At 36.0% G+C, this 27,858-nt stretch overlaps 6 protein-coding genes across 8 annotated transcripts in view; 3 read left to right on the forward strand and 3 right to left on the reverse strand.

Annotated features, from left to right (window-relative positions):
• The first annotated feature begins 734 nt into the window (after window positions 1–734).
• LOC147546515 (sanguinarine reductase-like) lies at window positions 735–2,694 on the forward strand. Its single transcript, XM_086635171.1, has 7 exons — window positions 735–1,057; window positions 1,164–1,495; window positions 1,630–1,666; window positions 1,765–1,862; window positions 1,984–2,045; window positions 2,173–2,299; window positions 2,389–2,694. Exons 1-7 carry the CDS (start codon window positions 994–996, stop codon window positions 2,506–2,508), a joined length of 840 nt encoding a protein of 279 aa, XP_086491297.1. The 5' UTR covers window positions 735–993; the 3' UTR covers window positions 2,509–2,694.
• Window positions 2,695–3,164: 470 nt separating this feature from the next.
• LOC147546516 (uncharacterized) overlaps window positions 3,165–27,858 on the reverse strand; it is a 36,497-nt gene continuing 11,803 nt past the window's right edge. Inside the window, exons 1-9 of one of the 3 annotated variants that reach the window (XM_086635172.1) lie at window positions 6,081–6,466; window positions 5,402–5,455; window positions 5,246–5,311; window positions 5,040–5,137; window positions 4,901–4,938; window positions 4,731–4,818; window positions 4,316–4,627; window positions 3,573–3,638; window positions 3,165–3,470 (exon numbers count right to left, since the gene is read on the reverse strand). In XM_086635172.1, the coding sequence (XP_086491298.1) occupies window positions 3,315–3,470; window positions 3,573–3,638; window positions 4,316–4,627; window positions 4,731–4,818; window positions 4,901–4,938; window positions 5,040–5,137; window positions 5,246–5,311; window positions 5,402–5,441 (864 nt within the window). In that variant the 5' untranslated portion in view covers window positions 5,442–5,455; window positions 6,081–6,466 and the 3' untranslated portion in view covers window positions 3,165–3,314. Of the gene's footprint in view, window positions 3,471–3,572; window positions 3,639–4,315; window positions 4,628–4,730; window positions 4,819–4,900; window positions 4,939–5,039; window positions 5,138–5,245; window positions 5,312–5,401; window positions 5,457–5,920; window positions 6,467–27,858 lie in introns of those variants that run through there. The other 2 variants (XM_086635173.1, XM_086635174.1) reach the window with 2 other exon arrangements.
• On the reverse strand, window positions 7,787–11,783 carry LOC147546517 (ATP-dependent zinc metalloprotease FTSH 8, mitochondrial-like). The gene is made up of 7 exons (XM_086633232.1): window positions 11,401–11,783; window positions 11,222–11,299; window positions 10,596–10,720; window positions 9,901–10,386; window positions 9,003–9,770; window positions 8,640–8,867; window positions 7,787–8,495 (listed from the first exon to the last, which is right to left on the reverse strand). The coding sequence occupies exons 1-7, from the start codon at window positions 11,639–11,641 to the stop codon at window positions 8,013–8,015; spliced, it is 2,409 nt and encodes an 802-aa protein (XP_086489358.1). The 5' UTR covers window positions 11,642–11,783; the 3' UTR covers window positions 7,787–8,012.
• Window positions 12,349–13,986, forward strand: LOC147546518 (protein C-terminal S-isoprenylcysteine carboxyl O-methyltransferase). The gene has a single exon (XM_086633234.1). The coding sequence runs from the start codon at window positions 12,600–12,602 to the stop codon at window positions 13,815–13,817; it is 1,218 nt and encodes a 405-aa protein (XP_086489360.1). The 5' UTR covers window positions 12,349–12,599; the 3' UTR covers window positions 13,818–13,986.
• Window positions 15,101–18,287, reverse strand: LOC147546519 (abscisic acid 8'-hydroxylase 2-like). The gene is made up of 8 exons (XM_086633233.1): window positions 17,995–18,287; window positions 17,536–17,857; window positions 17,290–17,442; window positions 16,907–17,182; window positions 16,659–16,748; window positions 15,713–15,898; window positions 15,489–15,607; window positions 15,101–15,417 (listed from the first exon to the last, which is right to left on the reverse strand). Exons 1-8 carry the CDS (start codon window positions 18,225–18,227, stop codon window positions 15,270–15,272), a joined length of 1,527 nt encoding a protein of 508 aa, XP_086489359.1. The 5' UTR covers window positions 18,228–18,287; the 3' UTR covers window positions 15,101–15,269.
• Window positions 24,134–27,148, forward strand: LOC147546520 (laccase-17-like). Its single transcript, XM_086637419.1, has 5 exons — window positions 24,134–24,425; window positions 24,514–24,910; window positions 25,017–25,145; window positions 25,372–26,340; window positions 26,703–27,148. Exons 1-5 carry the CDS (start codon window positions 24,327–24,329, stop codon window positions 26,831–26,833), a joined length of 1,725 nt encoding a protein of 574 aa, XP_086493545.1. The 5' UTR covers window positions 24,134–24,326; the 3' UTR covers window positions 26,834–27,148.

A 27,858-nucleotide genomic window follows, 5' to 3' on the forward strand; every position in this document is an offset into this window, starting at 1 on the left:
AAGCAAATTTAGCACGGAGAAAACATAGTATAATGGACCCTCAAGTCAATATAAGGTACATAATTTTCCTACCAGACGTTCACACGGACGGACGGACCGTTACATCCCTTTGATCCCAACATGAAACAAAAATAAACATGAACTAAGGAAAGGAAATAGAAATATATCTTCACCTCACCTGCATCTATTTGATTTTTCTGCCCTAACCAATCGAAATATATCAAAATAATAGAAATCAGCAAATAGTAGAAATATATTAAATAATAGAAATCACCTGCATCTATTAGATGATCGTTAATTAGTTACTATCTAAATGCGAAATAGTATATATTTAGGATAGTGTGATGATAACAATTTTTATTGGATGGTTAGAAGATGCAATTTTAACTTTATAAAGAGACATCATAGACTAATGTTTCAATCACAAAACAATGACCCAAACATGCACCAAAAAAGCAAAATTAAATCGGCAGTTCAACTCGAGTTTTGACATGTGAAATGCACTTTGCCTTTTCAAATCATACTCGACCTCGTTCCAAATATTATTATTTTTTCTGCCTTATGTCAGATTTAACAATGAAAAAAATTTAAGACCCATCTATAAAAAGTTGAAAGAGATAGACTATGATTTATAGAAATTTATAGAAGTAAGGTTTATAAATTTGACCTTCTAGAAGAAGACATTGATTGGGGTGTATGGAGAGAAAATACTAGTACTACCAATTAAGGATATTGACCTTCTAGAAGATAAAATTATTGGGCTCTGACATAAATATCTTGGTCAGAGATTTAATATTGAAAATAAGGAGTATATTAAAAGAAAAAAGTTAATGAGAAAGATTCTCAAATTCCCACCCACTCCATCTACTAATTAATCCTTTATAAACACTAGCTAGACTAAAAAGCAACTCAAATCATATTAGAGTAGTATAACCCAAGAAGAAGTAGTTTTAGAGAAGAAGAAGAAAAAGACTTGTTCATTTTTAATTAACAATGGCTGCTTCTGATTTAGGTGGGAAAAAAACAGTCCTTGTTACTGGAGCTGCTGGATTAACTGGTACCTATAATTCTCTGTCTTACTTTTTTTTTTTTTTTTTTTAATTTGGGTAATTAATTGGTTAGACAAGAAATGGGTTGAAGTAGATATGTTGAAATATTGACAGGGAGATTGGTGTTTAAGAAATTGAAAGAAAGATCAGATAAGTATGTAGTAAGGGGTTTGGTTAGATCAGAAGAAAGTAAGAAAAAGATTGGAAGTGGGTTATCAGATGATGAAGAAGAAATATTCATTGGGGATATTAAAGATTCCCAAACTCTAATTCCTGCTATGAAAGGAATTGATGCACTCATTATCCTAACAAGTGCATTGCCAAAGGTTAAACCTGGACCTGCTGCAAATAGAGGTGATAGGGCTGAGTATTATGTTAATGAAGATGGTTCTTTCCCTGATCCCATGCCTGAAATTTACTATGAACAAGGAAATTATCCTGAACAGGTTCTCTCTTTTTCTCTCTATTATCGAATCTGACTCGTTTGTATCTTAGTTGTTTGATTTAAGATCTGACTTAAAAGAAAGTACTAGTATTTACCTTCTTATGGGTTTCTTCTGACTTTGCAACTTTTGTGAAGGTTGACTGGATTGGACAAAAGAATCAAATTGATACAGGTAAAGAAGAATTTAGACTTTTTCAAATTCCTAGACAATATGAAAAAAGATATTGTTATGTCATCAATTTATTGATTCTGATATTTGAATTATTGCAGCTATAGCTGCTGGAGTGAAACAGATTGTTTTGATTGGATCTATGTGTGGAACAGATCCAGATAACTTCTTGAACAAATATGGAAATGGAAATATACTGGTTGGTGATCTCTCTTTTTTTTTACTAGATTAAAAGATCAAATCAAATAGATTTTGAAAATTCGGGATCTCAATCTGTATGTTATGAATTTGATGATCTGAAAAATGTTATTGTTTAACAGGTTTGGAAAAGAAAATCTGAGAAGTATCTGTCTGAGTCTGGAGTTCCTCACACGATTATAAGGTGCATTAAGGGACCATGGTCATTACTACTCCATTAGTAATAATGACTTATTTCTAACACTTTTTCGTATCGTCGGTATCCATCCATAGTATTATCAATTAGTTGAAATGTCTATATTGTTGAGCAGAGCTGGAGGTTTAGATGATCTTGAAGGAGGTCTAAGAGAATTGCAAGTCTCCAAGGATGATGAGATGATGGCTCACATTGAAAATATTATGATTTCTAGGGCTGATGTTGCAGAAGTCGCCGTTCAGGTAAACATGTACACTCAGGTCGTACTCTTCTTATTGTCTGAATCTGAGATATGCCTCCTGGGTCTGATTTGTATTTGCTGGTGGGTTAGGCATTAGAGCATGAGGAAGCAAAATTCAAGGCGTTTGATCTAACTTCAAAGCCTGTGGGAACGGGTACACCAAACAAGGACTTCAAGGCTCTTTTTGCTCAAACTACTGTCCCTTTCTGAGAGGATCGATTCATCATATTTTGCCTTCTTCCTTGCTCGGAGTAATTTGCATCGCCTAAAATAAAAATAGACTTGCTACATTCCCGTTTTTGTTGCTCCTTTCTAGCTTTGGTTAGATGATGTTTCTAAGTTGTATTCAAGAAACTACTTTGGCTAGATAAAAAATAAAGGGTCATTTCACATTTATATTTGGCGAAAATTTATAAGAACTACACTTTAATGATTTGAACTTTCTATGGAGAAACTATTTTAGGTCATATCTTGATGACATCCATGCCATCTAATGTTGTAATGATGAATATGTACTCTACGGAATGTCGCCCCAGTAACTTCTACTAGGTCAATAGAAAGAAGAGATTTTCTTCTCTCATATCTACATGACATGATAGAATTAGTTTGAAGTACAATTCTTCTTGTGGGTTTTGAAGTTTTGTAAGGGAATTGGTAAGGTCAAAAGACCCCAGGAAATGCCATGCTGGCAAAGCCTCACAAGGTAGAACTTTAGAGAGAGACCTTAAAATTTCAGAAGATAATTTTGATCTTTCTGTGTTTCTCTCAAGTTATAGTCCTCTTTGAGTCTTCTACTGGAAGAATAGTGAGAAAATATAGATTTAACTGCACTGAACTAAAATCAAACAGGAGTAGGATCAGAGCTAAACATGATCGGTTTTAGATATTAATAAAAGGTTACTTTTAGGAGCATACATTAAAACTAAATAAGAGTAGCATACAGACACTGAATTGGATTAAACTGGCCTATAATCCAGACTTTGTGGTAATTATCGTCATTGTTCTTTCAACCGTCGCTAAGCTTTCACTGTTGTCTCAATTGCGACTTCTCCAGAGTACTTAACCTGGGCTGTCTTCTCATCAACTTCCCATAGTTCAGGGAATGCTTCTCTGATGTTGTGAATGCTTTCCAGAGCAAAGTCTGCACCTTTGGTGCGTTGAGGAGTGCCAACCTACACATAAGTTTACACATTTGGATTGTTAGCAACATCATTATAAGGTTTCCTTTCAAATACCATACATATATATATATATTTACATTGAAGTTTACTTACGAGTACAGTGTGAAGACCAACACATTTTCCGGATTGAATGTTGCGTATACTGTCGTCAAAGAACATCTGAATAAGAACACAACGACTCTGTATTAGCATAGGTTCACAATAGATCAAATTTTGTATATCGAAAGAATATTATATTGGTGTGGTAAAACCCACACAAAAAAGAAGTTCATCCTGTGGTGAAGGTAATATCACTATGCTTACTGATAACCAGGTAGACAATTGGCTAAGAACCCCGGATCCAGGATCATAAATATAAAAATCAATTGTTACAAAAAAGGGAGGATTGCAAATGTCTGTTTACGTTGTGATTGCTTCAATATGAGCCATATTTTTATTGATTTAGGCCGCACCCATTTATCAAGATATAGCCTAATTCCACATGGTACAGGGTTTTCCCTCCGCATTGGCCTAACCTAGACCAACCTAGACCATCCAGGCTTCTGCATCTAACTAATCTCGACGGCAAACCCAACCTGAAGTCATAGCCATTATGTAGGACAAAGTGTCATATTATAAGCTAGGTCTAGAAGGTCTTCCTGAGCAATATGGGATTAAGTTCCCTGTACATGAAATTCCGGCTCAAATCAATTATGCACCACATAAACTATAATCCATCGTAAAGCTATATCCTGCAGGTGTGAAAGGATTGTTCCTTCCCTCTACACAGGTGGAGTTAGCTTACTGAAGAATGCATCAAATAAATAATAGAAAAAAAAATCATAAAATGTTCTCACTGTTCTCTTAGGGTCAATGTCGGCTATCTCGAAAACCCGTTCAAACGAAGCTTCAGATGGTTTGCACAAAATTGGTGACTTGGGAAGTAGAGACTCAGAATTTGCTTGAGAAACATGCTCCATAATGTCAAAGGGTTTGGTGGACGTCATCGTTTTCAAACTCCCAAACTCGGAGACACCTTCAACATCAGAATCAGTGTTTTTCTTTACGGGATTCAGGGTGTCAAAGCTTATGATATCGTCAAAACAGCCCTCCAACCCGAGTGCCTTCAGAACTCTAGTTGCATGGTTCGTGTCTGAGTTTGTGAATAGCTATTACAAAAAAAAGAAATAGATGAGTATAAGACGCAAGTCATAATGAATCACTTAACTAGTTCGTCCAATTTGCCTATTTGTTAATAAGAAAAGAACTTACAACTTTCCGAAGAGGCAAGCTTAGTAAAAAGCTCCTAAGGACAGGATCTGGTTTAAGCTTCTCGTAAGGTAATCTCCCATGAACAAACCTACAAATTAGAAAAGGGGAAGTTAGTAATAACCTAATAATGAGAATACTCATTGTAATAAGTAGTAAGGTAAAAAGGGTACCTGTGGTACTCATCATAGTCGAAATTATAACCAATTGCCTAATACAAGACAAAAACAACCAAGAAAAAAACTCTTTCAAATGCTCTTGAAAAAAAAGTGAGACGTTTATGAAACGGGAGTAGTAAACTTTCAATCATACCCTAAGACCGGCCATTGTCGTCCCATAAATTTTGTATAGTACATTACACAGTTCGGTGATTTTGCTCTCTTCAATGCCAAGTTTCTCATTCATAAACTCTGAAAGTAAATTCCACAAAGACAATTAATAAATTTGTAAATAGAGAAAGGTAGTAGCATTTTTAAAGGAAAAACCCTGATAAGTGCATTTGCCCGTGTTTCGCGTACCTTGAATATTCTTTCGGCACTCTGCTGCAATACCAGAGCTGAAAGGATACAATGTATCATCCAAATCTGTAAAGCAAAAAAATTGTGTTATTATCTCCACAGGAATACTTCAACATGAAGAGATAGGCCTCCAAACAATGAAACAAGAAGGCTTACCGAAGAGAAGGCAATCGTATTTTGGCGCTGCATATTCCATTTTGATCTGGAAGGCTAGAAACAGAAAACAAACACAAGTTAGAATTTAACATAAGAAAGTACTATATACATATTGGGAAGACCTAAGATTGCAAATGGATAAAATTGACATGACAGATGTATATTTCCAGAAAGGGTTTTCCCATCATCAAATGACATAAATTCTTTAACTTTTTAAGGTATAGAAGATCGATATAATCAGTGAAGAAAGTTCAACGCTCAAATGTTAAAATTGGAAAGAATTGAAACATCAAGATTATGATTTTTTTTTTTTTTTAGTGCAAAAATCCCAAGGAGAAAAGATCCCAAGGAGTCAATTAATCAAATTGAACACTAGTTATATGTCATTTGAATAGATACTATTTCACTCTTTGATCGGAGAACAAACTAAGATATGAAGTATTAGAAGACTATATAATCCATGAAATATAAGTAGTTAGCAAGAGAGAGAGAGAGGGAGAGAGAGAGAAAACTAGGCACATTTTTTAGTCTCTCAAAGTTAAACAAGAAAGTATTTTCTTCAAACGAGAAGAAAACTCAAAGAAGAAGAAGAAAGAAAGCATTGCCTTCACCAAGCCAGTAAGGAGAATAAAGATCAAGATAAATACTCAAAGTAGAATGTTGGAAAAACAAAACTTACCGGCGGGAATCAAATTAATGGCAGAGAAAATGAAACTAGAGAGAGAGAGAGAGAGAGAGAATGTGATGTTGAAGAAGATGCAGAGAAGTGAAAGAAGAAAGGGACATGAGAGGTGGGGGGAAGGGGTTTAAATAGGGAAAAGAAAAAAGGATTTACTTTTCGGTTTTCCCCAATATTCAAACGTTAGGAATTGAATATCTTATTGAGTGGAAGCCGTTGGATTGAAAAAAACCCCAATATCATCCAATCGTGTTGTTTCAGTAAGATTTTGTAGCAGTAACACTTTACAGATGTTGACTTCCTACTTGTTACTTCCAGAACCTTCCTTTCTCCCTCCCTCCACTCCACCAGTGGGTAATGTGGGATGATAAAGTAGGCCATGCTATACATAATAATACATCCCCTCTTCTTGCTCAACAAACAGTCTTAATGCTCAATAATAGCCCAGCCCAGCCCAGCCCAGCCCAGCCCAGCCCAGCCCAGCCACTAAATATGACTCTCCTCACCTTTATCACATTGTCTCTTTTTTCTTTTTCATTCTTCAAAAACTATTATGTATAGTCAAGGTTTGGTAGTCTACGTCATCGATAATGTTGACAAAAATTCAAAGAAGTTCTATGTTCGATTTTCAAAAGAGGTGATTTCATGGTTTTTTTTTTTTTGTATTGGTAAGTGTGTGCCTCGAACTCTTGACCTCTAAGTTAGAAGACTTACCTCTTACCACTTGAGCCAAGAGTCGTTGGCAGGTGATTTCATGATTTATTAAGGTATAAATAACGTAATTGAATTTTAAGACACAATTTAGTTGGACTCTAAATCCGTTCTTGTAAGAATTTAAATTATGCGTGCTTATCACATATTTGATGTATCAATGTCATGTAATCAATTTCCAAAAACATAAAATAAAAATTATTAATATTATTTATAAGTTGTCTCATGCAAAATTGTAGGATCTGCACTAGTCTACCTATATTGAACAAATTAATCTTGTATAAAAGCATTTCTTAAAAATGATTTTATGCTCTTATCAGCTTATTCTAAGATTTTATTTAATAAACCCATTACTCTTTTTTTTTTTTTTTTTTGTTGAAAATAACCCATTATTCTATTCTATATATTCTATTCTATTATATAAAGAGAGGTTTGAGTCACATGGTCAAAATACTTATGGTGCATTTAAACAATAGTAGTAGTACACTTGGCGGGACTCCATCATCTGACAAATATTAGTTTAATGATACATCTTCAACAACATGGCGAAATATCTGGTTCCCTTGAACTCTCCCATACCACCACCACCATAAATTATGGCATACTTTTTTGCAGTCCCACTTTATGACACCGACCACTGACAACAACATCCCTTTCCTTCAGCGGGAGGAAGCTTCCCTTTTTTTTTTGAATTGTTCAGCGTGCCTCGAACCTTTGACCTATAAGGTGGAAGACTATACCTCTTACCACTCCGACCAAAGGTTGTTGGCAGGAAGCTTCCCTTTGCTTTGCAGTTGCAGTAAAAAGCTCCATATAGGAGGGACTAAGGGAGGGAGGGCATTTACATGTGAACACAAGCATGATTTTGGGTGTTGGTCATCAAAATCTAATTTTCTTCTTCTCCATCATCAACACTCATCAACACATGGAGTGGACAGATTAAAAATCAAAATAAAAGGAGTTGTCAGTCACTATAAGCCATGGACCCTGGTGACTGAAGGAAGCTCTAAAAAACTTCTCTATTGCAACTACATAATGAATTTTTTATGACGTATCCAACATTAACATTATTAGTACAATTATCACCCCTCCAACTAATGTTTTATTTCTAGCTTAATATCCTGGTAAAATATACTTAATACTTATTGAACTGTACATTCAGTTGAATGGAGAAGAATAAATGTTCTTCTTACATGAAGAGGTCGATCTCTCTTTACTATTTTAGACAGGGACCACGCCAGGAAGAACAGTCGATGATGACCCATCATCTTCATCAACAACAACTTCTGCGGACTTCGTGTTCTTTTCCTCTTCCACTTCAAAACCTTGCTTGAATCTATCATAATTTGTTGGTTCGACTGACTTGAAAGGTCGTTCCCCTAGTACTCCAATCAAGTCATCTTGGTGCAGGACTTCCTTCTCCAGTAGAAGTTCTGCTATCTGCGCCACTTGCTCTTTGTGCTTCTCTATTAGAGCAACTGTGTGTTTATAAGCCTTCCCAACCCATTCTCTCACTTCACTGTCAATTATAGCTCCTGTCTCGCTGCTATAAGGTCTGCTCATTTCGAACCCATCTTCTCTCGGAGGGAAGGAGAGAAGACCAACCTTTTCACTGAACCCATAAACAGATACTTGAGCATAGGTCATCTTGGTTACTTTTTCCAAATCATTCTGGGCCCCAGTTGAGATTTTCCCCAGTAAAACCTGCACCAACAGCAAAACACATCAAGCACTGGTCACTAGAGGTGAGTCTCGTTTACCAGTGAACAATTCCACAAACAAGAAACTTTTTTCTTCAGACAATTGAATATCAAATTATCTGCATCGGCAGAAAGTTCAAGGAGTTACCTGTTCTGAAGCTCGGCCACCAAGGGTCATGCAAGTCATATCAAAGAGCTGTTCCTTGGTCATTAGAAGGTTCTCACTTGGCACATACTGAGCAAAGCCAAGCGCTGCAGTTCCACGAGGAACAATTGTAACCTTAAGCAAGGGCTCTGCATGTTCCAAAAACCAGCCAGCAACAGCATGACCTGATTCATGGTAGGCAACTGTTCTTCGTTCAATCTTGCTTATCACCTGCTCACAGAACACGAAACAGACATATAAACATGGTAAGAATGGAAGCAGGAAATTACAATAGATAGAATATAGTTTTATGCAGCAGTTGGCCATTGAAACAAACCAATAACTCAAGCAGACAGGATTTGGTACCTTGTTTTTCTTCTCTAGTCCACCAATGATCCTATCTACAGCTGAATCAAAATGTTGCATGGTGACCTGTGGACTTTCATTCCTTGCAGCAATTAATGCAGCTTCATTACAGACATTTGCAATGTCAGCACCAGCAAATCCAGGAGTCAAGGCCGCAAGTCTTTGAGAGTAATAAGATGGTTCGTGGTCAAGTTTAACCTTTTTCAGGTAGATTTGGAAAATCTGGTCCCGACCTTTGATGTCAGGTTTGTCTATCGAAATTTGTCGATCGAAGCGACCAGGCCTCAAAAGTGCTTTATCCAAAATATCTGGCCGATTAGTACCAGCAAGTACAACTACTCCAGCAGTTGTCCCAAATCCATCCATTTCAACAAGTAGCTGGTTGAGAGTACTCTCACGTTCATCATTCGCACCGGTTAGGCCACCTTGTCCCCTTGCTCGACCAATAGCATCAATCTCATCAATAAACACAATACTAGGTGCACACTGTCTGGCTTCCGAAAATAAGCTCCTCACCCTAGACGGTCCAACCCCAACAAACATCTCCATAAAATCAGATCCAGAAATAGATAAAAATGGAACACCAGATTCACCTGCAGTTGCTTTTGCAAGAAGAGTCTTCCCCGTGCCAGGAGGGCCAACCAGAAGAGCACCTTTTGGTATTTTTGCTCCCAATTCCTCATATTTCTTTGGGTTTTTCAAGAAATGCACAAACTCCGTAATTTCTTGCTTTGCTTCATCGCAACCAGCCACATCTTTGAAATATACCTGAACCAATGGAGAAGATTTACCAAAAATAGTTTTGATGGGATACTTTGTTAGAACGAGACACGTACTATATCTTTATCAAAGAGATGACATAATAAGTTGTTGAGTCATAAAAAAGAATGGAACAAACCTTGTTCTTGGTGTTCTTATCCATTTTCAGAAAATGGGCCTTCCCAACATTAAATATTCCACCCCTACCCTTCCCACCACCACCACCTATGCCAATGCCACCCTGCATCTTCCGTCCCATGTAATAGAGAGATCCTAAAATCAAAATGGTTGGTACAAATCTCATCAACTCTTGGTACCAGACCATTTCAGAAACATATGTTATAGGAACATAATCATGTGGATCTACTCCTAAAGCTTCCTGGACTTCCTCCAACTTTTTCTCGAAAGATTCAACACTTCCAATGTTGAAGTAGTACATATATTGTCCTGCATTTTCTCTAGCAGGCATATCCTCCAAAGTTCCTTGTACAATCTCATCATCGGTTTGATTTGTAGTGCGCGGGGAGCTCCTGACATACACGCTCACGACTGATTTGTTGGAAATAACAATATGATGCACTAATCCAGGTTCTAGGAGCTTGGTTTTGAACTCTTGGAAATTAATCTGTGAACATAGCAATCCACCACAAATTAAAGTAGAACTTACTGAAGAAGTGAAAGAAAAGCTAATAAAATCATACGTATGATATATTCATAATTCATTTGCATGAACTGAATTGAGAGTACAACAAAGCTTTAAAACAATATGCTCACAGTATACAATCAACGCAGAAGAAAATATGGTATAAGAATTAAGATAAAAGTAGAACCTACCTGCCTTGGGTCACTGATAACAGAAGACAGAAACAATCCAATAACCATAATAGGAGTTATGTAATTTTGAAGTTTCCTTATGAAGCGTTCCTGAAAATTCCCATGATCCTCACTGGTCGGTTCCTCTATAGAAGAGTAAATTAATGTTAACCAATATTGAAATCTAATAGACATAGTATCACAAAATCTCCTTTACCAACACAAAGTATATACACGGTTAGGTTAATTGCAATCGAGATAATTAAAATTTTAAAAATCCATGGAACATTGACTAATGCTAGTTCAACTTCTAAAAGATAAAAATACAAAAAACACCTAACACACTACAACCATCTCAAGAAACTTGATTACCGATGCTTCACATCTCCTTATACTTATGCCATTTCTCTAATTTTTTAGAACTCTCGACATTCGTAACCCTCTTCCCAATATCAAAGATTTCCTCCCTACCCCTCTTATGTAAATCTTCTTTGTGAATTGTGATAGATATATCTAACATTTTCATGGGCACTATCTTCCTCTAGTCAGATTATAAAAATGAAGTTAGTTCCTTGTCTTCAATGTCATCACCAAACTATCATTTTCGACAAAAACTCACATTTGAACACAAAATGTGTATAGTGTACCTTTGGATGATGATTCTGTCTTTTGATCATTTCCTTTAGGAATTTCCTTCTTTTCTTTCGGATAATAATTTTCATAATCTACATCAAAAGATAACCAAAATCACATAAATCATCAAAATAATCCAGCTTTTTTAAATGTAATGCAGTTCAAACAAATAAAAAGAATCAGGTGATCTTACTCTTTTTGGGTGATTCACTAGAGAAGAACCGATGAATTCTAGGGTTTGCAAGAGCAAAATTGAAATCTGTTAACAAGTTTTTCGTCAAAATTCCTTTTTTAGCAGTAATAGAAGTTAAATAACCTCTAATAAGGCCTAATCCGGCATCATCATATCCATTTTGTGATTGCTGATAAGTAAATACTATTCGGAATTGGCGCGATGAACGTCTGACATTTTGCCCTAATCTGGAAAAGATCATTCTTCCTTCACTTCTCACCCGAGCATGAACCAGTTAGAGGAGGGAAATTTGATGTGTCGGTTGGATTAGTGAGCAAGACACGTCGTTCTAAGATCTTGATCGTCTATTTATTTACCTAGAGATCTCCAACGGTTTTGATGTTGAACCCATCTATCTAGAGCAGTATTCTAATGTGGATTTGGTCATTGGTGACGGATTCCGCGTTAAAATGAAAAGGTCTAGAAAATCAAGACATGTACAATTGTACACTAGCCGAGTGAATGATCCTTTCGACAACAAAAAGAAAATAAAAATAGTGAATTATCAATGTAATCAGATATTTGTTCAGTTAAATTGCATAAAATGCATCTGTAAGAACCAATTACTTCTGATGGCTCCAACAATTGTTTGTCCAGTTGGTTATATATCTACTTCAAAATCAGAAGGTCACGAGTTCAATACAGAAGTAAAATTCATTTTTATTAACTTATGTTACGAAGTATAGATAAAGGTTGGGATGGTCTTTCATACCCTATGATTGTACTATCTTTAGGAGTTCATGTCAATTTTTTTTTGTCTGGGTGACTTTCTAATCTGGTTGTCCACCATGCAAGCGATCATTCAGGGTTTACTTTGATTATTCTGCTCTCTTCAGGAAGCGAGACCGATAAAAACCGAATTCTATTACAAATATAATATGATGCGTCTATAGGTGCCCCTTCAATTTACTCTTGGACTTATTTCTCTCTTCGCGCCATCGCGCCATACGGACTTCTCAGTCCGAGACCCACCGGAATGCCACAATGGGGCTGAGAGTAAAAGATGGGTGCGTCTAAAGGCACCCAATATAGTACCATCACAGGAAGACCACCCTATCTTTACTCATCTTCCCGGCAGTAGAAAAAATCGGGTTGATATGAAGAAGAACCAAACTGGTTAACCATTTTCTTCGTTCTAAAATCATTTCTATTTATCTTTCATGGAAACTAATTCAGTTTTCCTTCATTCAGCTACATACCCATTATGTTTTTCTCCCAAAAGAATCAACAAAATCTCTCTCAGACCTTTCAACAAACATCTTCAACGTTATGAGAACTTTCATAATCCCAAAACCCTTTTAAAATTCTCAACCACAAACAACTCAAATCCCCTAATTCTTGCATCACCATCAACAACTACAAAAAATGGAAGAACCCATTTTGGGAATCCCTTCAAATGTTCATATTCTAGTAGTAGCAGTTCAGAATCTGAGACTACTACTGACTTGTTAGAAAACCCATTAACCAAATTTATCAAAACCCTATCTTTTACTTCACTTAAGAAATCAGTTTCTCAATTAACTCCTTTTGATATTATCAAATTATCTGGAATTGTTTCTCTAGCAATTGCAGCAACAAAATGGACTGTGAATCTCTTAGTAAACCCTTTTTTCTGGATGTATTTTAGCTGGACTTGGTTATTCTGGCCTTGGTTCTTAGCTATAGGTTTTGCAATTTATGGGGTTTATTGCTTCCGCAAGCACTCTCATGGTGAAGCAAACATCTTTGAGCAACTGGTTATTGTTAGCTCAGCATTCACTTGGCTAACCCTAGTTCCACCTGCTCATTTCAATGGATATCTTGAAGGTTGGCCATTCGTGTTCTTCTTTGTTTACCATTATTTCTTCTTCTTTAATGTTAGTATCAGGAAACGTCTTTATGGTGATTACTACCTCCCTGATCATGACTCTAAATGGGATATAGTCCCACCCACATTGTATCGATTCTTGTTCTGTGCTGGAATCATGGCTGGTCACTGGTTGGCAGCAATGGAAGGGCCAGAATTGCACCTAATTCAAGGGGGGTGGAGAAATTTTGGAGTTTGGGGTTTGATTATCTCGACACTTTTTATGCATTACCACTCCAGTTTGTATCTGGCGAAGTATTCGGAGAAGGTTGTTGTGCCAACTGCAGTTGTGCAATTTGGTCCATATAGATTTGTTCGACATCCAATATACGCATCGATAATGTTACTGCTTTCGACTTATTGTGTTGCACTTCGGGCGCCTTTTAGTTTGTTGTTTATCGTTGCAGTTTGTGTGGTTTATTATGATCAGAAGGCGAAACTCGAAGAAGGTTTAATGGTCGAGACTTTCGGGGAGAGATATACAGAGTACATGAGCAAGGTTAGATATAAATTTATCCCTCTTATCTATTGATCTGGTTCTAGTTAAATATGCATCTTCCAGCTATTTTTTTTTTCAGGATTTTGTAATCAAAGTAATCTTTTGTACTTGAGAATTAAGTTGTAGCGAATTGATTTGAGAAATGTTTGTTTGTCCTCTTGTGCTTCTGGTTCATGATCTTACGAAAGATGTTTGTTCTTCCTCTTGTTGCTTATGGTTCGTGATATTTAGAGTGCCTTTGCTTCCTAGTCTAGTAATTTTATGCAATTTTGTTTGATGTTGATGAATCTTGGTCAGTGTCGTCCTGCGTCTCTAATTGAACCGAAAGGAATTCATATGGGCTGTTCTACTGTGAAAATAGCATGTTATTTGCAAAAGCCTTCATCAGAATTGCCGAATTTCCTCGCTTTACGATTAAAAATCAATTTAGCAACTTGATGTAATGTTATCTATCCACGAGATTCTTCGGTGGTCTTTTCCTATTACAATAATACAGCTAAACTTGGCAAACTGTTCTTCTCTCCTTCTGTTAGTTGGATCATAACTATAGGCTTGGTTAAATTGAAGATGGGGTGTTTCACAGGCTCCAGGCTTTCCACACTTCAGAACATGTCCAGGAAATCTTCCTGTTAGAAGTATTTCATATATCTAGCAAAAGAAGTTTGTAATGTCATTAGACATTATTCGATTATCGCGAGCTTTGTGAATTGGGGTTTAGGCTAGGCACTGAGTTTGTGTCACAGCTGAACGACAAACCTTAGCGTATTAAATGCTTGCTGGTCTGGTTGAGTCATGTCGTATATACCCTGTAGAGCTGTGTTATCCTGTGTTTTTTTCTCACCTCTAGAGCTGTTCCCACCATTACCTATTAGAATTCATCAACAAAAGGAACTACCCTCTTTAATTTGTGTGTTGCAATAGGCAAAAGTTACATAAAGAAACAGTCCACCTTCATCTTGAAAGCGAAAATGGACTTTGATTTCCCTGAAGGTTAGGTTCTGCAAGAATTGAAGAATATGTAATCTTATATTCGCTTTGCTTAAAGAATAGGTTTCACCCTTCACAGATGGTTTCTTTTTTTTTTCTCTAAAGAAGGTAAAATACCATGAATATTGCAGTCTGTATTTAGTATAGTTGTTCATGTGGGTATCATTTCAACTGACCTCACCATGGCACAATGCGGCTTTGAAATCTGCCTACTAAATCGAATCCAAGAGTGTCGAAAGAATGAAAAGAGAGAGTCGGTATAGATATGGTGCATTGAAGGTTGCAGAGAAATTTATGAGATTGAAAATCATATGTCAAGATTCATCATCTGACTGAAAAAGAAGAGATCATCTGATTAAAACAGAAAAGCCGATTACTCATCTAGTTTGAATTGAACCTTCACAGAATAGGCCATTGACAAATCTCACTCACATCTCTCTTTTCTCAACCTCCTACCGACACACCCAACCACGCCAGCTGAGGGATTATCTTATCTCTCTAGCAGTTGACCACAATTTGCCCATCATCGTCGATGCTTGTGTCTGTGCTGCTGATTAATGGTCTCACTCTAATAGGCAGTCCTCTTTTTGGTACAGGAAATGGGCTATACTGTATGCCATCTTTGTCATCCTCAATAGGTTCCCACCTGAAACAACAAGAATCTTAAGATAACTCTTAGAAAAAGATTAAGACACAGATAAAGAGAGGGAGAGGTACCTATAGGTGGTGGTGATATAGTGAAGGAAGATAAGTATCTCAAGCTTGGCCAATTCATTACCAGGACACGAGTGAACCCCATTCCCGAACGGCGTGAAAGTATTAGGTTTTGGAGGCACCTGCATTGTTACCCCTCGCTCTTCATTAATATGGATCATTGATAGAGAAATAACTGAGAATAAGTGGTAGGTACTAAAGAGAAAGATAGAGAGATGGGGAAGGACCTGGAATCTAGAAGGATCAAAAGTATGAGGTTCAGGGAAGAGGTTTTCACTAAGATGAATGCTTCTAAAGAGAGGAAGAACTTTCCATCCTTTTGGAATGAAGAAGCCTTCAAAATCTAAGTCTGTCACTGTTTCTCTGAACGTGAACGAAATAACGCTTGCTCTTCTTAGTGTCTCCTGAAATACCTGCTTAATGTCGGTTCAATGAGGATCTATGCAATAAATAATGTACAAAACATCGTTCATGTGTATTACTATTAGTGTATGGTTTATCTGGGGATATGTTTCATGTACTTTCCTTTTATTTGAGAATTTTAATCCTCGACATAGTCTTGTTCTAGTATTTTTCACTCGTGCACAAGGAGGAAGGTGAATCCAAATAAAAGGAAATATTGTATTATATGTTTAAGAATGTACTCTAATAGAATCTGAACCGGTGGGAAGAGAAGAATATTTTACACGTGAGCTTTTGCAATAGTTCTGTACGGAGCCAAGAATATCTTAGACAAGGTTGTCTGGAGGGGAAGATCCCACCACGTTGCTTAGAGAACGTGTTGCATGATCATGATAGTCTCTAACTTCATTCGGCAAGGACAAACAGTAAGACCGTACAACAGATGATTGGATGGTTATGTGAGGAATAATTTTGCACGCACAATATGAAATATGTAACAAAAGTATAATTGTTTAAATGAGAAAAATTCTCGTGTCTTAAAGTATTAAAAGATACATCAGTCCAGAAATAAAGATAGATAATTCTCAATCAAGTTCGAATAATCCTTCATCAAAAAAAAAAAAAATTTGAATAATGACCCAAAGACTATAGTACAAAATAGTATCATTTTTAAATATATATATATATGCTATCTATACAAGAGAAGGGTAATTGAATGGATATAAAAGTGCTTACGCTAGGTATGAGCACAACAAGAAAATTAGGGCTTACCAAAGTGGTGAAGGGCATCTTTCGTGTATCCTCCCACGTCAGACTACGTTTTTCTTCTATTCTTATTCTCCTAATGCCTTGTTGTTCCATCTGCAACAGAGAGAGAGAGAGAGAGAGAGAGTTCTTTACAGAGATGAGAGAGAAAACTTGTTTGTTTTGTTCATTGAGACAAAAAAACGATTAAAACAAGAAAGTTGATAGAAAACCCATCTCTCTGGCTCAGGTTAATTGAGCTAGTTAATACTTACCCTAACTTCATTAAGAATCTCTTGATTATCATGCATGAATTTCAAACACCAAGTTATAACACTTGCAGTTGTATCTCTAGCTGCAAATATAACTCCAATTATATTATCAGCCACTTCACTATCACTTAGCAAATACTCTTTCTTTTCTTCTTCGTCATCATCTATTTTACAACTCAATAGTTCTTCCAACAATCCTCCTTCTTTCTCACCCATCATCATCTTCTTCCTTTTCTCTAATATTATTCTCATCAATATGTCATTTAACCCTTTTCTTGCCTGCACTCAACAAATGTGTTCTTGACTTTTATATCACTTAATTTCATTGTGGGACTAAATAAGTAAGTACATACTGTATAATAATACCACTTGTAACAAGGGTTTACCTTCAATGCTTTTCTAAATGGTGTTCCGGGGAAGTTGAAAGGCATAGAATTGTACCCATTATCCAAGGATAGGTACAAATGTTTGATGGTTTCTGATGGTACTTCATCTATGTGTCTTCCAAATACAGATAACATTGCCACATCGAAAGCGTACTAATAGTATTTAAACACGAAGAATTTATTAGTGATAATAATTGAGTTTATAAAGTGAAATGAAAATTGAACAAGTTATAATATAATAATTACCTTCTTCATCTCATTTAGGGTATTGATGATTGGGGTGTTCTCCCAACAAGGAAGAAATCCGAGGACAATATTTTCGATATTTGAAATGGATCCTTTAATTGAATTTGGAGCAAAGAAAGATTGAAATATTTTTCTTAATCTTGAATGGTAATGTCCATGGTGGAAGAAAACAGCAGAAGGTCCTATGAGTTTCTCTTTGCTAGGTGGATATGTTGGTTTAAACAAGCTAGACTGAGTCACAAGAACAAGCTTCATTGCTTCTGGATTTGATATCAAAACACAAGGACAACCCAATATACATGTCTTAAATATTTCTCCATACCTATAACAACAACAAGATATTATAAGTAACTATTATATATATATATATATATATATATATATATATATATATATCTGAAGAGAGAGCAGAGTTCGAATCTTACTGTTTAAAAGAAAAATATATTTATACTAGTTTACCTTTTCAATCTTTTGGAGAAGAAGGTATTAGGGTTTTGAGTATAGAGTTTGAGTGTCTCTCCAAGAAAAGGCCAACCCATTGAACCAGGTGGTAAGCGTTTGTCTTGTTGGTAATGCCACCATTGAAGCAAATGCCCTAATAACTTGAAGAACATAAAACCAAGAGATCCAAAGACAAGGGCAAGAACAAGAAGAAGAAGAAGAACATGAGATGGGAATGAATGTGACTGCATGGTGGTTGAAGAGGCAAAGGAAATAGAGTGTTTGAGTCCAGTTGGGGTGGTAATGTGGCAGTGAGCAAAAAACTCATTGTGGGGGCCCTTATAAATAGAGAGAGTTGATGGTAGGTGGCATTTCTTTCTAAATTGCGCCTTGGGTAATTTGTTGTTTTTTGGGGAGTAATTTTGGTAGTCCTTCAAATTCTGTTGGCCATCTAACCAGTACATGGAGTTGTGTTGTTTGTAATTTGGATCCTTGTATTGTGACTCTTCTTATTGCCAAAGTGCAACTTCCTAGGGTTCCATCACTTTAACCTAACTAACTTAAATCTAGATTCGAATAACAACGAGGCAGAATATAAGTTTGTATAACGATACAAATCTTGTAATTGAAAAAAGTGATGTGGCATCAGTACTACTGCAATTGACGATCATGTAATTGAAATATCTAGATTCGAATAACAAAGAGGCAGAAGATAACCTGGCATACCGATAGAAATCTTTACTAGATTTTGTTTTGTTTATTTGATTCGTACATATCAAAAGTACAAGTATCAGATTAACTTGCATCTGGACTAGAACTATCTATCTATCTGAAAGATATTCGTAGTAATTACTGTATCACTTTTTGTGGTTTAAAACATGACAACACATACTTACAATAGACACATAAGATGAATAAATACACTTGCAAATATATAGATGTACTAAGGTTGGATTTTGCCAGCATTGTAAGGCCAAAGATGTTGCTTTCCTTATATGAAACGTGTAAATGTAGGGGCAACCAGATATGGATCTCCAGGGGCGAGCCCACATAGGGGCCCGTGGGGGCGCGTGCCCCCATGGCCCAAATGTGAGCTCCTTAATTAATAGGCTTAGACTCAGGTTGAGGGTGCCTCTAATTTCTGTCACCATCATCATTTAATATTAAATTCCCAAGGCCTATCATCAATTTAATAGTATTAAATTTCAAAGACCCATTTGAACAGATTCTCACACCGTGTAAATTGTGGACTGAGCAATTGAGCAGTGATGTGGCGTGGACCATTATGACCATTAAACTTTAGATAGCTTTCTTAAACTTTAGTTAATTTCCTTGCTTTTAGTTTTTTTTTTTTTTTGTTGAACTTCCTTGCTTTTAGTTAGTTTCCAATTTTTTTTATAACTACTAATTTTATTTTTATTAAACTTTAGCTTTCTATTTTAATTAAAACTAACTTTCCATTACACCACTACTTGCCAATTTAAACTCTAATTCTAACCTAAATAGAAAACAAATAATTTTAAGAAGTTATATAAATTTTGCTAGTCGAGTTTTCTTACAAACCACAATCTCATCCTTTTTCTTTCTCGTGACATCAAAGAAGACAAGTATATAATTTTTCTTTTCTATTCTTATTGATTTAAATTAATCTTTTTATTTTCAATGAATCCGTTTAAGTCCGTAAACTAATTCAACTTTATACATATGTTACTTACATTCCCCGGAAACCATGGATAGATATTTTATGCGAAAAATTATGGATGAATCTTCATCACAACCAAGAAACTTTGTAATAGTTCACAAGAAAAGGAGAAAGACAAGAACTCGAAAGAAAATCGTAATAGTATTTTGTTGCCATCACCACCAATGGAACAAGAATTGCTACAGTAGAAAGAGTGTTCTCTGGTATGAATATTGTAAAAAACAGATTACGGAATCGAATGGGAGACGAATGGATGAGCGATAATTTACTTGCATACATCGAGAAGGATGTACTTGATACTATTAAATGAAGTTACTGTGCAACGATTTCAGAAAATGAAAACTCGTCGAGGACAACTATAACTATGTAATCAGTAGAATTTTTATGAACCAACAAAAGTAATTTTTTTAGAATATAAATTTGTTATGTCATTTTACTGAAATGTGCCCCCACATCCAAAAAATCCTGGCCTCGCCACTGTGGATCTCCATAGTACTTTGTACTCACAATGAATCGTCCTCTACTCTGTGTGGACTTGATGAAAATCTAGATCTTATTTGAATATACATTTATAATCTAAAGCATATAAAATACTAAATCATCAATCGAGTGGTTTGAAAGTAAAGAGCAGTACCACCGTCCACCTCTTCTTTGACGTCCACGTCTTATTACCTTTTTATCCTTACAGTCACACAATCTTCTTTGTTACTTGCATCCACATGATTGTCACAAATATTATATTTTGTTTAGGTAATAAAGAGAGATTCATGTTATTCTTTCGAATACAAAGACAAATTAACTCCTACTTATTTAGAAAAACTTCTTAAAATTTACAATATAAACATGATCTCTAGCTCTAATTAGGCTATTCGTCTAATTCTGATAATAAAACGAATTTCACAGACAGATTCAAATGTGATTAATATTATTTCTATAAAAGAATACACAATTGAAAGAAGATTCGAATAATTTAAAATTCAATGTAACAACTTGTGGTAAAATTAAGAGGGGTTGCGAATAAATGAAAACCCATAACAAAAGATTCGATGAATATAAAAGATTAAATTGCAAAAGGAATAGGTGGTTCTAGATACCTCAATTAAGAAGAGAAAACTACTACACAAGTGTAGTTTGAAAGAAGAGCGGCATCATGTCCTCGAACATAAACACGTTAATGGAGAATGACTGATGGCTTTCTTGTTATTAACCAAGTGTGTGTGTGTGCGCGCTTGTAGTTTTTATTCCAGACACCCAACTTACCTAAATTCGTTCTTGAGTGTGTCATGTACTCAAAAGGTATTAGCAATCGCACACTTGTTTGGTATGTCACGACACGTTGACAAATAATAAAACGAAAACAGTTGGTACTACGAATCAGTCTACCAACTAAAACAAACCCCGACCCAAATTCAAAACAACCAAAATAATTGCAACTTTATATTTTCTTCTGAAAAATAAAAATAAATTTAATTCAATCAAGCTCGTTATTGTTTATTTCCCTAAACTAATTGTAGGAGCGAAACAAACATATTGAGCCTATGTACTCACGGAGGTGCCTTTAACATTTCCTTCACCTCGATATCTATGACGACTTCATATTGGACTTTAGGAACATTGATTAGACAAAATTAAAGGCACCTCTATTTATACTTGGTCAACAGCCCAATAGTAGCTTCAAATCATGAAGTTTTTCCCTCCCAAACGAAAATTGCGGGCTTGTAACTGACAGGTGGATCCATTTAAGCCGAGCTGTCCAACCCCACCTGGCCCACCACAAGTGAGTAGGTGTAGTAGTGGGGCTAGTGGCTCATTTGGTGACTGGTAGTGTGGTAGGGTCATTGGCAACTTCCGGAAGAAGGCAGGAGGACAATCCTGGAATACGTCCGGCCCCCAACCCCACGTCCGGCCCCACCTCCCAACTCAAATTCCAAAACACCACATGAAAACTACTCATATATAAGGAAGAAACCAACCACCTCCATTGTCATAGTGTGTGGTTTCTTCTTTGATCCTTGGAATTATTATTTGTGTCAAAGAAAGGAGCTGCTAGGTTTAAGATTAGGGATGGAGAAGAATGAGGAAACAAATGAGATGATGAAGGAAGAGGGAACTTGTAGGACACCAAAACGAGATGAATGTCAGATTAAGACAAATTTATTATGTCCTCCTCCACCACCAAAGAAGAAGAAATCAAAATATTTGAATAACAGAGATGAACCACCCATACCCAAGAATGGTTACTTCAACCCACCTGATCTTGATCTTCTATTTGTAATGCCATCTTCCACCATACCCCCCAATGCTTGGGCTTAGAAAGATTGGTTGGAAAACCACTATTGAAAGATTCAAACCAAATGCATCCTAGCTCTTTTCCAAGAATTGTTTGTTTTTTTTTTTTTTTACTTTCCTTTTCGGTTTTAGTAGATATATAGATTGATATGTATTGGAGTAATTCATGTATTGGAGTAATTCTTTGTAATACTTTCGCGCTCTTTTTGTCCATCTCTCTCTCTCTCTCTCTGATCAGGTGCTGTAATTTTGTCTTATGTAACAGTAGTTCAATATATTCTTCATTTTTGTTTCATTATCTCTGTGCTTGGTCTTCAATTTATTATTATGGGGGTAATTTTAAAAATCTAAGAATTTATTTTGAATTATTTAGTTTGTTATATGGGTTATTTTTATTTTTTCAGACGTGAACTCCAAGAGTCAGTCCTAAAAACCACGTAAAGACCATTGGGTCATCCAAAGAGCATGAAAGTCAACAATTCCTACTCGACCCCCGTCGTGAATCATATTTGTGATCCTGGATTTTTAGAATAGATACACATCAAACCGGCCAAGCAATTGTTGGACCGGATATGTCAAGTAGAGCTATGAAAATCACTACAATTAATACTAGTCAAGTGTGTATTTACATTTGAATAATCAATAGAGCAAGATGAGGTTTGTTGTTATTGTACTCACTATTGAAAGTTTCTACTAAAAAAGTGTGCATTTCTTAATTGACTGAAAATCAAAGAGCAAATAAATTCAACTCAAAGGAAAAAAAAAAAAAGTAAATGATTTAAGCTTCCTCTATAAACTTCCATAATTAGTTTACATTGTCCAAGTTACTCACTAATCTAGTATGTATTTATTTACTTGAAATATGAGTATAATAATAGTAATAATAATAATACTACCAATAATGTTGGATCCACTGCTACAGGCCAGTCCCACCTCGGATGCAATAATTTTATGGGAGATTTTATAGGGCCCCCTCATTTTTGTTAAAAGGCCTCCCATTAGTGATAATTTAACAAGTAAAATGATTCATGGGGAGACCTTTTAACAAAATTGGGGAGGCCTTATAAAACTTCCCTAATTTTATTAAATCAACAAATTTGTTTGATAGCTTCAACAAAAAAAAAACAAATTTCTTTGATGAAAGTAGTGCCTTTAAAACATGCAGAGAGAGAGAGGCAGTAGCAGTCGAAGAGATTGTGTTAGCGCCTTTAGAACTTCGAGTATACGATTGGTTTGGTCATGCCCGGATTATAAATATGAGCAATTTTGTGTGGGAAATTTTGAACGCCCCTCCACTTTTGTTAAAGACACGCCTCCTACACTTTTGTTAATTTAATTAGCAAACGATAAAAATGACAGTTAAGCAAGAAATTAGTTTTAGGAGAAACAAAAAGTTTTCTTTAAGAATGTTTGATACTCTAAAAAGGAAATTCAAACAACGCTGGACTCTAATCCACCACAAAATCCAAAGAAAAATGAGTTTAAATGTTACTTTAAAAAGTACAAAATTTAAAAATTAAACAAAATCTATTTCTACATGTTAAATATAATTAAATCAACCAAACAAGAACTACATAAATAAAGTTTCAACAAAATACGTACAAATATGAAAATACAAGGAATTCTAACATCACTTATTCTATTTGAGCGAAAATAATAGCATTTCTCTTACATGGAGATCGCTAGGTTCCCATTTTTACTTCATCAAGAAAATGTAGGTTTAATAGTTAGAAGAGATTCTTTTTTTTGGTAATAGTTAGAAGAGATTCAGGCCACTGGTTTAGTTAGACTTTAAACTAGTTTCGGTAAGGATTTAAATTTAGTAGTGATCGTATTTATCACATCGTATTGATAAGCATAGATTGGTGGTCTTTCTGGCTTTCTACACCATTATCAATAGTATACTTTTTTTATATATGTATAAAAAAATCATTGTCGAAATGGTACTTCTTAATTGTAGGTAAAAAGTTCATAATTATCAAGATATTATGAAATTAATAGTATAAGATTAGACGTTTATTCAAAGAAGAATCTGACTTAATTAACACTCAAAAATAAAGCTCAACTAACTTAGACATGAAAAGGATATAACATGACAAATCTTTATGTTTGATAGACAATATCTCTCATTACCTAATAAATTAAACCATTCAAACATTTCTCTTTGCTTTTGGAAATCATCCATGCAACTTATATATATAGTACCATATTAAGTGACTTTATTTCAAACACCCTTGTATCCATCTCTCTATATTCTAGAGAGAGAGAGAGAGAGAAGAAGAAGAAGAGTTAGAGAGAGAAAGAAGAAAAAACATAGATATTTTCTACTTCTCTTCATACTCATTCATCACCTTTTCTAATGGGAGCTGCTTTTCTACATGCATTATGTGCCTTATGGTTCTTGCCATGGCTTGTAGTTGCTAAAGACACTCCTATAACAAGATATTACAACTTTAATGTAAATAAAATACGCGCTTATTCTATAATTTTTGTAATTTTATGTGACAATTATTTACAGGTTTTCTTCATAAACATTTCTTTTTCAGATCAAGTTACATAATGTAACAAGATTGTGCCATACCAAGAGCATTGTGAGTGTAAATGGGAAGTTCCCGGGGCCACGGATCATTGCTCATGAAGGTGATCGAGTTGTCGTAAAAGTGGTTAACAATGTTCAGAGTAATATAACCTTGCATTGGCATGGAATTCGACAACTTCGGAGCGGATGGGCGGACGGACCTGCATATGTGACCCAATGTCCCATTCAGACAGGCCAAAGCTACATCTACAATTTCACTATTATAGGGCAGAGAGGGACTTTCTTTTGGCATGCTCATATCTCATGGTTGAGGTCCACTCTTTATGGGCCCATCATCATCCTCCCTGGGCCCAATTCCTCCTTTCCTTTCCCCAAACCTTACAAGCAAATTCCAATCTTATTTGGTAAATTTGAAGAATCACCCTCACTACATTTATATATAAACCTTGTAATTTCAATATTGAGATAACTAGGTTAGGGGGAAAATGAAGTTTGGATTTGAAACTGCAGGAGAGTGGTGGAATGCAGATCCGGATGCAGTTATAGCTCAGGCCCTGCAGACAGGAGGAGGCCCAAATGTCTCAGATGCTTATACCATCAATGGACTCCCTGGTCCTTTGTACAATTGCTCCTCTAAAGGTAATATAGTTTCATATGGGTCGGACCATGCCGACACGGGAATGACAAGTCTGACATGTTAAAAATTCACTGAGAAACTTCAAAATTACAATAAAACTATCGTGGCTGACGCGCCTGGAAATTGTGGTTGCGTCAAGTCCGTTAAGAAATCATTTTTGTAAGTCAGTTATCTCGTCGTGTGTTTTAAAATGCAGCTAACTTATATAGTGTGGTTTGGTTTATGTAGACACATTTAGGTTGAAGGTGAAACCGGGCAAGACGTACCTACTCCGTCTAATCAACGCTGCACTCAACGATGAACTTTTCTTCAGTATCGCCAATCACACCCTTACAATTGTCGACGCTGACGGTAGTTACGTAAAACCCTTCAAATCAAACACCCTTCTCATAACCCCAGGACAGACTACAAATGTCCTTCTCAAAACCAAATCTAGGTACCCTAATAGCACTTTCCTCATGGCTGCTAGCCCATACTCTACTGGCCTTGGTACCTTTGACAATTCTACCACAGCAGGGATCCTTCAATATCACCCACCTTCCAAATCTTCTAAATTTCATATTAAGAATCTTCCACTCTTCAAACCAACTCTTCCGTCCCTTAATGATACTACTTTTGTTGCTAACTTTGGCAATAGATTTCGTAGCTTGGCGAATCCTCAGTTCCCGGCTAACGTTCCCCAGACAGTCGACAAGCGCTTCTTTTTCACTATTGGACTTGGCTCGAACCCATGTCCAAAAAACCAGACTTGTCAAGGACCCAATAATAGTAGCATGTTTACGGCATCGGTTAACAATGTATCTTTTGTATTACCCAGTACTGCCATCCTCTACTCATACTACTTTGGACAACCGAAAGGTGTATACACGACAGACTTCCCTACTAATCCATTAACTCCATTCAACTACACTGGTACTTCACCAAACAACACTAATGTGAGTAATGGCACAAAAGTGGTGGTGCTTCCTTATAATACAAGTGTGGAGTTAGTGCTCCAAGATACTAACATTCTTGGTGCAGAAAGTCACCCTCTTCATCTTCATGGCTTCAACTTCTTTGTAGTTGGAAATGGGTTTGGAAACTATAATCCCAACAAGGATCCTGCTAAGTTCAATCTTATCGACCCCGTTGAGAGGAATACAGTCGGTGTGCCATCTGGAGGTTGGGTCGCTATACGTTTCTTGGCAGACAACCCAGGTCAGTAAAAATGAATTCGGGGTAAAAAGTTTCAGAATCCCATTTAAGATCTTCACACATCCTAAAGTAAAATATGGTTGGGAACAATGGGAGAAATTGGGTGCTTATAAAATTTTAACTTTTAACATCGCCACCAAAGCTACAAAGCCCAACCTAGATAAGGCTTGTCTAAACTTTCGCCGAATTCAAAAGGCCTCTATTATTACCGAAGGGGCCCCATTTCCACATGAATCCCCACAAATTATGGCTGCCTATAACAAGAATATAGGATGAAAAATTAGAAGGAAGATTTGAGCTTCATAATCCTGTGTTGTATCAAAGAAAGAAGTAATTTGGTGTATTTTTTTTTTGTTTTGAAACAGGGGTATGGTTTATGCATTGCCATTTTGAGGTCCACACAAGCTGGGGGTTGAAAATGGTATGGATAGTGTTGGACGGAAAACTGCCCAACCAAAAGTTGCCATCTCCACCTCTTGATCTCCCCAAGTGCTGAAATGTTCTTGTGCTCTTCCAACTTGAACTTGCTTGAATTTTTGAAATGTTTTTCTTTTTGCTATTTTGTATTCTTGTTTTGTTTCGGTTTGAATAACTTCCAACTTCTCTTTTCTTGTTCGCGATTGAAGTTTGAGATGGGCTCGTAGAATAATGGGCTTCATACATATATCCCTAAAAGGAATATTCAATAATCAATGAGTTTAGCTTATAAGCAAGCCCATTGTCTTAAACTCAAGTTATTTTCATTATAAGCTGGCCTCCTTAATTGTATTGACTCTCTTATTTCTCCTAATAAATAGTTCTTTGATTTCTCCGGCCCGTTGTTAACATTTAATCGGAGAATAAATTGTTCTGATTATATTCTTTACAACAAGGCATTTAATTATTTCTCCAGCACGACCCTCTAAAAAAGACAATATCTTTGTATGAACAAGACTTTTATAAACTCCACCTATAAACTATTTTGGAAATCGATGAAACATTCATGTGTAAGCATGATGGCGGCCATCCACCTAGTCGGCCTCTCTGCCAGACTACTAGTGGGCCTAACGGTCAGGATCCTATATTAGCATAGGTTTTCAGTTAAGTATTTAAGGTTTCCATATTTAGAGTCCTAGCAATCAAAGAAAGTGTCCTTAGTAGTTATGTTCTTTCTTTATTTGAGTCTAACTAGGAAAGTACAATTTCTATATAAGAGAAGTCTGATCTGTCTTGTTAAGCAATGATTAGAATTGTCAAATACAAAATCTCCTTGATTGCATCTTCTTCCTTTAATTATTACAGTTATTACAGTTTATCTTTAGTTCATTATCGTTTCCTCTTAGTTTTTATCGATGAATTCTATTAGTTTTACGCTTCCGCCAAAGTCTACATCAGCTGGTATTCAGAGCATCAAGAATCTGGGGACAGATAAAAAAAATTTAGATACTTCTCATCGTGAATGTTGGAAAAAATTTCCACATTTCGGTTAGGACCTCTTTCGAGATTCACAACAACCCTATGTTGATCAAAATGATAAAAACA

This window comes from Eschscholzia californica, unplaced genomic scaffold (assembly GCF_041429995.1).
Source record: "Eschscholzia californica isolate CP2 unplaced genomic scaffold, dmEscCali1.0.p SCAF_4, whole genome shotgun sequence".
NCBI lineage: Eukaryota > Viridiplantae > Streptophyta > Magnoliopsida > Ranunculales > Papaveraceae > Eschscholzia > Eschscholzia californica.

Coding starts and splice junctions, on each gene's coding strand:
- LOC147546519 (XM_086633233.1), bottom strand. CDS start 18,227: ATGCAGTCACATTCATTCCCATCTCATGTTCTTCTTCTTCTTCTTGTT. Junction 17,443..17,535: donor CCCTAAATGAGATGAAGAAG/GTAATTATTATA, acceptor AAATACTATTAG/TACGCTTTCGATGTGGCAAT. Junction 17,183..17,289: donor CATTTAGAAAAGCATTGAAG/GTAAACCCTTGT, acceptor TGTTGAGTGCAG/GCAAGAAAAGGGTTAAATGA.
- LOC147546517 (XM_086633232.1), bottom strand. CDS start 11,641: ATGATCTTTTCCAGATTAGGGCAAAATGTCAGACGTTCATCGCGCCAA. Junction 10,721..11,221: donor GACAGAATCATCATCCAAAG/GTACACTATACA, acceptor ACTCTTCTATAG/AGGAACCGACCAGTGAGGAT. Junction 10,387..10,595: donor TTATCAGTGACCCAAGGCAG/GTAGGTTCTACT, acceptor CTATGTTCACAG/ATTAATTTCCAAGAGTTCAA.
- LOC147546515 (XM_086635171.1), top strand. CDS start 994: ATGGCTGCTTCTGATTTAGGTGGGAAAAAAACAGTCCTTGTTACTGGA. Junction 1,058..1,163: donor TGGAGCTGCTGGATTAACTG/GTACCTATAATT, acceptor AAATATTGACAG/GGAGATTGGTGTTTAAGAAA. Junction 2,046..2,172: donor GTTCCTCACACGATTATAAG/GTGCATTAAGGG, acceptor ATTGTTGAGCAG/AGCTGGAGGTTTAGATGATC.
- LOC147546520 (XM_086637419.1), top strand. CDS start 24,327: ATGGGAGCTGCTTTTCTACATGCATTATGTGCCTTATGGTTCTTGCCA. Junction 25,146..25,371: donor GTACAATTGCTCCTCTAAAG/GTAATATAGTTT, acceptor TGGTTTATGTAG/ACACATTTAGGTTGAAGGTG. Junction 26,341..26,702: donor TTTCTTGGCAGACAACCCAG/GTCAGTAAAAAT, acceptor GTTTTGAAACAG/GGGTATGGTTTATGCATTGC.
- LOC147546518 (XM_086633234.1), top strand. CDS start 12,600: ATGGAAACTAATTCAGTTTTCCTTCATTCAGCTACATACCCATTATGT.